Source organism: Monodelphis domestica, chromosome 4 (assembly GCF_027887165.1).
Source record: "Monodelphis domestica isolate mMonDom1 chromosome 4, mMonDom1.pri, whole genome shotgun sequence".
Taxonomy (NCBI): Eukaryota; Metazoa; Chordata; class Mammalia; order Didelphimorphia; family Didelphidae; genus Monodelphis; species Monodelphis domestica.
The window spans coordinates 5,252,144-5,264,758 of NC_077230.1; the positions used below are offsets into that span (position 1 = coordinate 5,252,144).

Consider the following 12,615-nt stretch of genomic DNA (forward strand, 5'->3'; position numbering starts at 1 on the left):
ACATTTGTATGCATTTTCTATATACACAGTAAATCAGAAAAAGAGGATTGAATATGAAGTTGCTTTTCTCAGTCATGTACAGCTTGCTTTTCTTTTGAGTACATAATAAAATCAAAGCTGTCTTGCTTGTCTGTGATTCATTATGATCTTCCTTCTGTTCTCTACATTTTTAAAAAAAGAAGTCTCAATGACTTTCGTGGTTTCTTCTCTTTTTTTTAATTTTTGCAGCCTTGTCCCTATCAAACTTTTTCATATCTCTAAAGCCCACTAGAAAAACAGAAAGAATATCAACATAGTAAAAAAAAAATTCATAATAGCTATGCCTGAAAATGTATGTTTTATTCTGGATTTTGGATCTATCAGGTCTCTATCAATTATTCTGTAACTGTGGCTTGCCACTGCATTGATCAGAGTTCTTAAAACTTTGAAAATTGTTGTTCTTTTTAAATATTGTTATTGTATAATGTTCTGGTTCTGTTCCCTTCAGGCTGTATCAGTTCATATTAGTAATCCCAGGATCCTCTAAATCCATCCACTTTGCCATTTTATAGCATGATAATTTTTCAATAAATCCATATGCCACAATTTGTTTTGTCACTCTCTAACGTATATGCACATTCTTGGTTTTTCCTAGTAGGGTTAGTGACAGCTCAAAAGTCTAGTGACTCTTGGAAAAGTTCCAGGGACACAGTAAAAGTCACTAGACTGTTTGAGCTGTCGCTAACATTACTAGGGCTATACTCCCAAGAGATGAAAAAAAGATAGCAAGTGTCAATATGAGCAAAATTATTTATCTTACAGCTGCTCTTATTTTAATAGCAAAGAACTGGAAACCAAGAATGTGCATATACATTGGAGAGTGACTAAACAAATTGTGGTATATGGATTTATTGAAATATTATCATGCTATAAAATGGCAAAGTGGATGGATTTAGAGTATCCTCATTATTAATGATTCCTTGGATTTTGCCACTTGTCAACTTAAGGTTTTATATACTGTTATCCTTTCTATCTTGTGGCTATGGGCTGTTATCTAACTTTGTGAATATATAGAGGCAGTTTAATTCCTTCTCTTTCCTTTTCCATTTAAATCCCTTTTATTGGATTTGTGCAATGCCCTTTTAAAATATAAAATTTGGCTGATGAAAGGGGAAGAAAAAGAACTTTGGAAATGAAAAAATTTCAAAATCTATGTTTGTGAAAAAATTTTCCCCATTAAAATATTTCAAAACAAACAAATTGTTAGGGAGACCAAATAAAAAACTTCTCAGATGACTGGACTGACAGGAGCCATTTGAAGGCAGAGAAATGATCAAAGCTATGGGCTACCACGATACTCTTGGGTCATTTGCATGTGACTGGTTTAAGAGTTCAGAAGGTCTTCTTACAAAGAGGCTTATTAAACAACTATTTGGAGACTACGAGGTGACAAAAGAAGATCTATTTTCCTATTTGACAGAAAGGGACACGTTGTGAATTTTATCTTTTATAAGGAAAGATGATTCACTGACCACATAAAGGCTCTTGTTTGATGAACTAAGAGACAAGCTGAAATGTTAATGGTGACACAACTGAGTCAAGAAGGCAGCAGAAGAGTCCGTTGAAGAAGGAATCTTGAATGCTTGACCTCTGGGGTTTGAAGAGATCTGAATTGTGCAGCAATTTGAGTAATTGCTCAAGGAAGGAAAGAGAATAATGCAGACTATTCAGTGAATTGCTGGGTGACCAGCAAGCCAAGGTGGGAAGCTTCTTCCTTGCCTGAATAAAAGCAGTTGCCCGTGACTACGACAGTGTCACCTTGTCTTATGAGCCTTTTAAACCCCTGAACGAAGTCGTTAGTTTCTTCTTTGGGGAGAAGAGGAGAAGGTGAGACCCAGAAAAGCAGCACCCAAGGGTCCCCGGGGAACATACAGCTGTGCCGGCCAGACTGGTGAGCTTCTCCGCATACAGGGTTGCCCTCAGGCAGGCGTCTCCCTGGGAGAGCTCCTCAGCTGGTGCGGGGGGTACACAGCTGGGAAAGCCCGGCCCAGACGCCTGGGAGGTTCGGTGTTCTTCCTTCGCCTTCCCATTAAACACGATACTTGAAGAGCTGCCCAGGTCTTCGTAGCTGACTGCGTGTCAATGAGACGTGCTCGGGGGCTTCGGGAGACACAGCGGCCAAGTGCAGCAGCATCCAGGCCCTCTCGACCTGGTCCCTCACAGGATCCTGCAACTGCGCCATGTCTAGGAATCTCAGAGCTGCCAGCGTGAGGGAGTCTGGCATGAGTCCTTCTAGAGGAGGGAGACGGCCATCCCTAGGCTGGTGCTATACTCACAAAACGCTCGTCAGACTCTCTTTTGGTTTGTTTCTAAGTTTTGCATGCGATTGCCTGGATCTCACCAGTCCCTGCTGGTTCTCTTCTTTGCTCTCTGTCCCCTCTCCAGAGGAATTTTCAAAGGTTTTCCCTGTTTGCTCATTTCCCATTCTTTTTTCCGGGGGCCGGGGATTCTGAAAGCTGCATGCAGCTTCTCTCTCCTCTGCTGGCTATGTTGCTCTGGGGCAGTCGTTCCGTCACTGTGGGCCGGTGCCAGGGCCTGCGACTTCAAGGGGTGGATCTGAGGTGCTCCTTTGTTGGCGGAGCCCCTGCCCTAGGATCCAGGCCCAAATCTGGTAGAGCAGGTGGGAGGGGGAGGAAGGGTCTGTCAGCACTCCTCTGTGTGCAGTTAGGCTTCCAGTTCCCCCTGATCCCATGAAGATCAACTCTGTCCCCCTTCCCTGTGTGCAGAGGGAAGAGTCCCTTCATTCCTTCTGCTTTGACTGCTGTCATGTTGAGGTGCCTTCTGAAGCTCAGCTTGGAAGGGCTGTCACGGCTCCGAGGCCGCCATTTTGGCCCCGCCCCCCTCCAGCATTTGATGGAAAGAAGTGATCAAACCAGTACCGGTGTCCTTAAGGCCTTCAGCTTCTTGCCTGAGATTGCCATGGTAAACGGTGCTTGGGCAGAATGAAGATGGGGTAGTGAAAGGGAGCTTCCGAGGACAGTTCTCTCCCCCACGCCTCCCTGCCAAAGAGCTGGAGAATGTGTTAGGCTGACTTTTCATCTGGAAAGCCAAGAAGAAGGAGTGAGTCATCTTCCGAGCCCTTGAAGGCCTAAGGAAATGGGAAGAGAGGTCAGTGGACAACGGTGACGGGGGCTGGCAGAAGTGCCGATTCGCAGATCAAGGAAAAAGTTTCCGGAGCAAATGGGAAGTGGCTGGTCCCACTGCGAGGAACGGGTGCCGTGTCTCCAGAGCCGAAGGATCTCCGAGGGACAGTTCACTTGTGCCAAGCCTAAGAAGCCTTCACAGGCCTTCCTGTTGCAGTTTCCCCGCCACACGGGGCTAGTCCACCAGAGCTTACTTTCCTTAATCACCGCCTTTCTGTGTCTGCAGAAGAGAACACAACTGGATCTAAAGCTGCCCCGGGCTTTAACACATCCCGAGCGTCCGTTTGCACTGCAGTTTGCTCCCTCTGAGTGGGCAGCATGAACCTCGGAGGAAGTGATAGCCGTTTCCTGGAGACCCGGGGCAAGAACTGCCCAAACGAATGAGCCTTCCTTAGTGACTAACCAAGGTCAACGCACTCGTGAGGACCCCCCACGCTCTCTTACCTTTTACTCTAACGTACCGCCATTACTTGCCACGCCTCCTTCCCTTCCCTGAAGCTCTTACTGTGCTAACTACTCGGCTACTACACTCTTATGATGAAGCCTGTTTCCTCCAAATAGAGCCAGCGTAAGTGATCAGTACATTCTCTGGAGGAGACGCAGTAAGCATGAACAGCATCAAATTCATCTCTAGAACACGCATGTGCGGGAATTTGTTTCGATCATTTGGAATATTTAAAAAAAATTTCAATCTCTATTTCATGCGTAAGTCCTTATACACGTTGATAAATGTCAGTCATTGAAACATCAAGTCTATCACTTCTTTTCTCAAAGAAATAGAGCTCTTCTAAAAAATGCTCTGGGGGCAGCTGGGGGGCTCAGTGGATGGAGAGCCAGGCCTAGAGATGGGAGGTCCTGGGTTCCAATCTGACCTCGGACACTGCCCAGCTGGGTGACCCTGGGCAAGTCACTTGGCCCCCATGGCCCAGCCCTGACCACTCTTCTGCCTTGGAACTAATACACAGTATTGATTCTAAGGTGGAAGGTAAATTTAGAACTAACAAACTTTCAAACTAGTAGAGGTATCTAAAAGTGGAACGGGCTGTCTCAGGGAGTAGAGGGTTCTCTGGTCTTTGAGGTCTCCCAGCTGGATGATTACTTATGTAGATTACAGTGAGGATTTCTTCTTATGTATAGGTTCGTCAAGATGGAACTGCAGGAGAACCTGGGTTCAAATATAGCCTCAGACATTTCTTAGCTGTGTGACCCTGGGCAAGTCACTTAACCCTAACTGCCTCATCCTTATCACTGTTTTGCATTAGAAGCAATACTTAGTATTAATGCTAAGACAGAAGGTAAGGGATTTAAAAAAAAGATGGTAGTTAAATTAGAAGAGGACTACATATGAAAGCTGGTCATCAAGCTAACTAAAATTTATCATTTGAGGAAAAAATGTGTTATTACTGGTAATTCTGAAGGGTTCCCCCATCAAACATTGCAAAATTAACCTCCAGCATCAACATTTCTAAACTAAACACCGTAGTTTAATGGAACACATACAGAAAAACTGATTACCTTTGATTCTTTGTGCTTCTTTTTTCTGGTTTTGTTTTTTACCTTAATACCATTAGTCTAGAAAAGGAAAAAAAATTATAAATTGATATACATTCAGGAAATAGCATTTTGGAGCACGGATTCCAATAATATTTGGGGAAATCCCCCTCTCAAAAAGTCTTAAGCATGTAGATATAGCTTAATTATTAACATTACCATGTTCTGCTCTTATAGTCATGGCATTTTATGTATTCCACAAAAATCTGTTTCTCAATATGAAATGTTCTAGACACCAGACACTGAACACTGGGGGCAACAGACTTGCCGTGGCTTGGTAGAGTGGGGAAAGCCTTGACTTAGGAGACCCAGTTTCAAGTAAAAACTCCTTTACTAATTGGCTTTGGACAAACAGCTGTTTCTTTATCCATAAAATAGAGATAATGATACCTATATTTCTTACCTCACAGTATTAGTGTGAAGAAATGCTCTATAAAATGAATTTTGTAGGGAAGGTATTTTATGGTTAAAAATGCAGAATATTGTACCATTTCATCTCAAATCCAATAGTAGTTAATTAACAGTAATAAAAATAATTTTAAAGATTTGCTAAAATCATTCTTTTAAAATTAAAACATATACTATTATGCCCTCATCAGCAAGACTAGAGGCTATTTTTTTAAAACAAAATTTTAATACTTTTCTCCTTCAGGACTTTTATAATTTCAATGACTATCCATTCATTGAATAACTGGCTCTGTCATCAATATATTTTGCATTCTTTATGATCTCATATATAATGTCACATAAACAACATGTTTCTTTGGTTTTTCCCTTTGAAAACTCTATTCAGGAAACATTTTCCTGAAAACAAACAAACCAAAAACACAAATATCTTCTATACCTTTTTTGTGATATCAACATAATGCTAATTATCCATTACCAGGTAAAATTAGCAAATTATACCAAAAAAATTACATTATATATATATGCATAAATTTAAAACCCTTACCTTCAGTCTTAGAATCAATGTGTATTGATTCTAAGGCAGAAGAGTGGTAAAGATGAGGCAGTTAGGTTAAGTGACTTGCCCAGGGTCACAAAGCTAGGAAGTGTCTGAGGCCAGATTTGAACCTAGGACCTCCTGTCTCTAGGCCTGGCTCTCAATACACTAAACCACCCAGCTGCCCCCTCAAATTGATTTTAGAATAAAATTTCAGTAGAAAGCATATGCAAAAAACTATTGTATGTTCTATCCTAATTCTCTCCTGATCTTACTACCAAGTTATCTGAGGCCTGATGTAGCCGGAGATGCCAAAAATCATATCAGAAAACTAAAAAAAAAAGAAAACAAAACCCCCCCCCAACAAACCTAAAATCAAAACAAACAATAACAAGAATAGAATCACCATATATAAGTCAACGTCCAAAAAAAAAGAAAAAAAAGAATTGACAACATTTTTTTTAATTGCATTGGGGGCAGGAAAGTGACCTATGATGTCACTGGTACAAAGACTTCTCTCCACTGATGAAAACTGGCTCTTAACTAGTGATGTAAAATCTTAGAGCCAGGATCCTTAACTTTTGTTGTGTGACACTGACCCCCTTGGTAGTCTGGTAAAGCCTTACTGACCCTTTCTCAGAATATTCTGAAATGCAAAAAATAAAATGCATAGGATTACAATGGACACAAATTATACTGAAATACAGTTTTCAAAATATTTGTTCCATAGTTCAGAGTCCCCTGAAACCTAGCTATGTATCTTTAAGATTTCAAGTTGACAACCCCTTTCTTTGAGGGTTGCTAGGGGGACAGGAGAAATTAGATAAAATATCCAAGTTACCCAGATATATGCCAAAAACGGGACTTGAACCCAATTATCCTGACTCAGGCTAATCTTCAAGTCACTAACTCACACTGCCTTTCAACTACATTTTAACATAGGTAATTGTAACGCATCTTTTTCACTGAAAGACTCATGAAAATTAGCATGCGTTAACAATATGAAAGATTATTCCTATCCATTAGAAAAGAAAATGCAAATAAACACAACTCTGAGATTTCACTTCACATCCAGCAAACTGGAATAGCCTGTACAGTGAATGAGTTGAATTTTGGTGAACTAGATTTTTTTTCTTTTAAATTCTTTGTTCCCAGGAATGGCTTGTTGGGGAGGGGGTTGGGAAATAGATACAATCATATACAAAGCTGAAGTAAAAAGAAAACAAATATTAATAAAAATTTAAAACTAAATTTCTCATGGAAATATTAGGAATTAAGCATACATTACAAAATGAGGCATGAATCTAGCAAAATAATAACTTACTGAAATATCTTCATTTTCTTGTTTCCTTAATATAGTACAAGGGCCATCTATTGAAAGATAAATAATTCTATGAGAAAATCCCATAAGTATATATTTTTACAAAACCTAATAGAACAATGAGGGAAATCATCCCAGATGTGAAATGAAAGAACAAAATATCATATAACTTGGAAGTCTTTATACAACTTTGAATTAAAAGTCAAAAGCAAAATGACTAGATTGAAATTGAAATGGAGCAGAAACCATTCGTTACAAAACCATTAAACAGACTGTTTCAGTTCTTCTGAGGTAACTGTTACAAGAGGATTTGAAAAAATAATTTCTTGGTCAATTGCTGTCTGACTCGTATTCTCTGCAGCCAAAACTAGTGGCCTCAGAGACTGACTTAGTGGGGTTAAATTCTATCTGCCTTCTGTCGTTCTTAGGTGACACAACCATCTGCTTTTCAATTCATTATGGTTGGACAATTCAAGCTCGTGCTTTAGAAATGTCTTTTCTTAGCTTCCAGGAATTATCTAAGGTTAGGCATAATGAAAAGGCAGAACAAAGGCTGAGGTGAAGCTGTGTTATACGTATGGTGTGGTTACATACCCATTATATCAAAGAATTCATCTAAAGCATTATGCAGTGCTGGAAACTTGTCTCTATTTTCTTCTAAAAGCCATATGATGGAGCGAGCTTCCTTCAGTGACCCTGGATTATTGAAATATCCAACTACATCTCTCTCTTCACGGATGGTGATTACATGGTCTAGTTTACGCCCATATTTCTCATCCCAGAGAACAGCTATCAGTTTAAAATCAAGCTCTTTAATACAATCACCATAACGGGAAAAAAACATCCTTGTAGCATCCAAACCTGAAATAAAACAATTCTTGATCAAAACAGAACGATCTCTTTTTAAAGAAATAAAGGAAAGAATATCCTTCTCTTAAATCTCCACTAATGTGAAAACATATCCATTATCATTGTGCAACGCTCATCTTTAAGAAAGCAAAGCAGAAATGAATAATATAAATACAATTTTGAGAAAGCACTTAAAATGCTAAGCACAAAAAATGTCAAGTGTATGATCCACTGAATTTACCAACTAGTTGGTTGGGCCTCATCTAGTTATTAAAGCCAATGGCTTAGGACCACAATCCAGTTTTAGTTACTATCCCCAAATGCTGAAAGGTAAGTATTCCATATTTTTTACTAACGAAAACTGAGTTTTGTGGAATCCAAATAGTGTAAACATTCGAATAAGATTTTGTTATACTTTAACAACATGCAGCACAACACACAGTGATGACATCAGAAAACACAACAAGTGCCAATACGCTAAACACGGCATTCTGGCCAACGCTGCGATTTCCCCTCCCTCCTGGCACCGTTCAGGATTTGATGGTTGCTATATAGTACCCAGACAGCAAATTAACAAACAGCGTTCAGCACCCAACATGTGGCAGAATTACTCAGGGTCCGGCATAAATACGCCGAATCACACAGGCTTTAAGAGATTCTATTAGACTGGAGGCGATGACAGGCACGCATGTAAGCAGAGAGAGAATAAGGACAAAGTCAATACAAAGCGGTGGGGGTGGGGGAAGAGAAGAGGTTCAAGCAATGGTGTATGAAAGCAAGATCCACTTTGGGACGGTGGCAGATTTGGGGGTCTCAAACGAGCTCTCTTTTCATTTTAGTGGCGACACTCAGGTCCTCTATTTGACTTCGATAGCTTCTGTGTGAGACAAAACTTGAAAACACGGGAAGGGATTCTCTCAGCAGTACTTCTGCTACTGGCGCAGTCTCGTGTGGAGCAGCCCTAAACCTGAAGCTTGATTCTATTCCATTTCATCACTGTAAACTGCACAAGAGTCACAGAATGCTCTCACCATAAACAGTTTAGCTGAACAACGTATGTGCGGACGTCTTTCCACCGGAGAGCTAAGACGTCCCGTGTACCTGCAGTCTGAGGAGCAACTAGAAAGCCCTTTATGTTTTAGACTCACAGACCAGGAGCCTGCTTTTTCTGGTAGTGAAAGGGACCCCAGACACGTAGATGTAGGGGTAGGAGGGCCCTTAGAAGTCACAGAATGCAACTCCCTTGCTCTTACACGGGAGAAAAGTGATAGGAAGCATAGGTGAAGTGACTTGCTTCAGGACACACCATGACTGTCTAAGGAAGGACTGAACCTGGCTACTCTAGATAGCAAGTCTGCACTACTGTATCATGCTGCCTCGTTAGGTCATTAGAATTTAGGAATCCATCACACTATCTTAAACTGATTAGTATCTTTATAAAAAATATAACCTCCTAATGTATAGATCTATTTTATCATCACCATAGAATAGAGGAGAGAGTCAGCCTTAAAATAAGGAATCTGTAGGTTCACATTCCGTTTTTAGACACATATTAGCTATGGAACAATGGGTAGCTTATTGAACCCCGTGGAATACTGGACAGTTACCTAAAGCCACTAACTACAAAATACTATTTGCTAGGTAGGCACCTAGGTGTAGACACCTTAGCCAAATCGCTTAACTGCCTACTTCAAAATTTCAATTTCCTCCTCTGTCAAATGGATAAAATAATAGCACCTACCTGTCAGGTTGTTGTAATAATTGAATGAGATATTTGTTTTAAAAATCAGTATATACATATTATCTATTATTATTTCTGTAGCTATAGTTATGAGGAATCCAAAAGATTCATCAAACTGTTCACGGGACCCAAGACTAACCGTCTCATGTTCTACGTTAATCAGAGAGTGTTTTCCTCTTGTTCAGAACAGGAATTTACTTTTGAGACAATTCTAGACCATTTAAAACTTCTCCTCTTTGCCAGTTTTAAGAACGGTGGGCTTTTAATTGATTGATTTGTTGAATTGAACCGACTATAAAGCTTTACTTGTTTTCAACAATTTAGAAGTTTATTTGTAAGTTTTTTTAAAGACCCATGAAATACAATCATAAATTTAGAGTTAAGGAAACTGGAAATCATCTATTTCAAGTCTCTCAGATGTTTTGCAGATGAGATGAGGAAATCAAGCACGAGAAATGCTAAATGAGCAGCTCAAAGTCACATAGGTAGTAAGCATGGAGCTGGAATTCAAAGCCAGGGTGCCTCTAAGCTCTAAATGTTAAGTTCTTTCCAGTATACTGTTGTCTCCCTACAGTATAACATTCCCTAGGGTCATTACAGCTTTTCATTTAAAAACTTCTATATATTATAAATCGTAGAGCAAATTTAAAAAAAATCAAACTTCAAAATGATCAAAATTTAATATGCTGCATTAAGTTCCTCTAGAAGGAAGTGACATACCTAAGGTATTGAGTTTGTTGATCCAGTCACGCAGTTTGGGCTTTACTTCGTTGATCTCACTCAATACATGCAGAAAAATTCTTGTGTTTACTCTATTGTTTTTCCGTATCAAATGCTCGAGGAGATGCTCCACTGTTTCCCTTAGAAAATTGCTATTAAAATATGAATCTGCATAATCCTCTGTGTTTATTACCTTCCAACAAAGTAAATCTCGAAGAAGTTTGGAAGTGTCTTGAATGCCAGATTTAATTTGCTCAGCATTTTGTTTTATACACTGCAAAACCCTATCATCTGGAAATTGGCAACTTTGTACAAATCCTGAAATAAAATTAGCATATACAGCAGCATTAGTCAAACTGAAAAATGATATCAATCATTAAATAAACTGAGAAAGACCAACTATAACATCACGTTATATAGTACCTTCTATGTGTATACATATAATTTACCTTTAAATTAAATTATAACTTTTAATTTAATATTTAGGGTTGAAAGAAACTTTAGTCATTTAGTCCAAGTCTTCATTTTGTAAAACTGTAACTAGGTCAAAAATAAAATAAAAATACAGCTCTCTTCCCTTCTTTATTGTTGGATTCATTTTATATATCACTTAATAAACTACTACAAATGTTAGGTAAAAAACAAACTTTTAAATACGGAACAACAAATAACTGAAATGGGAATCACTATTGAGAGTACTGTAGATGTTTTCATATCCAGAGCCAGTGAGAGCAAATTTTTATCAAAATAAAATAATGACTAATCAAAAAATAAATGGAAAATTACTCAAAAAGGTCACTTGGAACTGCCTTTTAAATCATTTCTTTACTAGTTGTGTTTTTACAGAAGAGCTATAAATTTTAAGCTTGAGAAAACAATGTATAGATGCTTGAACATATCAAAAATATTAATTTATAAATAGAAGACTAGAAAAAAAGTTTGTGAACTCTGAAGTCCCCAATACTTCTATTAAAAAATAATTTTAAATTGTTCTTCAGGCCATGCACTAGAGTAAAAGGATGGCGTACTAATGGTTATTCGTATACACTTTAAAATTGATAAAAGGAACATTAAACAGACATCTGATGATCAGCTAACGCTGAAAGTGACAAAAATCAGTAAGATACCTCAGGCTATTTTTCCTTTTCTTACATAGGAGGCCAACGCTGAAACACTAAGGTCCACAGTTCAATATCTGCCAAAGCCAAGTATCATGTATGATACATGGAATATTTTACCTTTAAAATGTGAGTACAGACTTCAACATAGGATAGACATCTTCAATAGAGTAGCCGTGCTTTTTAATTAGCCTGAATTTGCTAAACTAATGCTTTCTCTCTTCTGCTGTACTTCTCAACGGATATTCGGTATTGGCTTGCTGGTACAGATGAGGTACGAGAGTAGTCGGCCAATCCACAAAGCTATCACTCCACTGCTAATTACTAGGCATCCCGGGATACAAAAAGAGTTTGCAAAAGGGAATCTCTCTCCTCAAGGAGCGCCCAACATGAGGGAAGACAGAACAAGCAGGCAATTACGTACAAGCAAGCTACGGAGTGGATAGACAGGAAAAAAACAAGAGGGGAAGGCACCGGAATCAAGGACTGGGAAAGGCTTCCTTGGAAGATGTCACTGCATTCGGCACCCAAGACAGTGGGGGAAGCCAAGAAGCCGTCATGAAGAGAGAGGGCATTCCAGGCCCGGGACCACCAAACACAGTCCCCAGGGTGTCTTCTTGAGGGCGAAGCAGGGGCAGGGGAATAAAGGTGAAGAAGAATGACAGGTAGCGGGGGCCAAGTTACGGTGCTCTCTCAACTTCAAAAAGAGAAGGTTGCGTTTGCTCCCGCAGGCTCTAAGGGGGAGCCTCTTCACCAGAATGGGGCCAGTGTCGGGAGAGAGAAGGCAGTTTGTAAGAGAAGTGAAAGGGGACACTGGCAGGCCCTGGCAAGAGACGGCGCATGGGGTGAGAAACAGTGAGGAGTCAAGGATGAAGCTGGAAGCCAGCCTAAGGGTCCGAGAGGATGGTGCCTCCCCCTAGAGTTGGGGAAAGGTTGGCAGCGGGGGCGGGGGTGGGGAGAGAAGGGATTTTGTGGCAAGGAAGGCGCTGTTTTGGATCTATTTAGCTGAAGATGTCTACTGGACATCTAGCTGAATCTGTCTGAAGGGCAGCAGACGTGACATTGAAGGGGAGCACGGAACTTGGGACAGAACAGGTCGATTTGAGAACTGCCAGTGGGGCTGGTAACTGAATCCACTGGCGCTGAGGAGATCACAAAGTGAACTAGACTAATGCGCAGTATTGATTCCA

General features: G+C 39.9%; 1 protein-coding gene across 10 annotated transcripts in view; it reads right to left on the reverse strand.

Moving 5' to 3' along the window:
• The window catches only part of TTC3 (tetratricopeptide repeat domain 3), a 193,218-nt gene that overhangs the window by 67,656 nt on the left and 112,947 nt on the right, over positions 1–12,615 (reverse strand). For all 10 annotated transcript variants that reach the window (XR_008911745.1, XM_056797083.1, XM_056797082.1 and 7 more), the window contains exons 27-30: positions 10,308–10,625; positions 7,592–7,858; positions 7,001–7,047; positions 4,698–4,754 (exon numbers count right to left, since the gene is read on the reverse strand). Coding sequence is in view for 9 of the 10 variants with exons in the window: in XM_056797083.1 (XP_056653061.1) it covers positions 4,698–4,754; positions 7,001–7,047; positions 7,592–7,858; positions 10,308–10,625 (689 nt within the window). In the remaining variant the exon portion in view is untranslated. The remainder of the gene's footprint in view (positions 1–4,697; positions 4,755–7,000; positions 7,048–7,591; positions 7,859–10,307; positions 10,626–12,615) is intronic.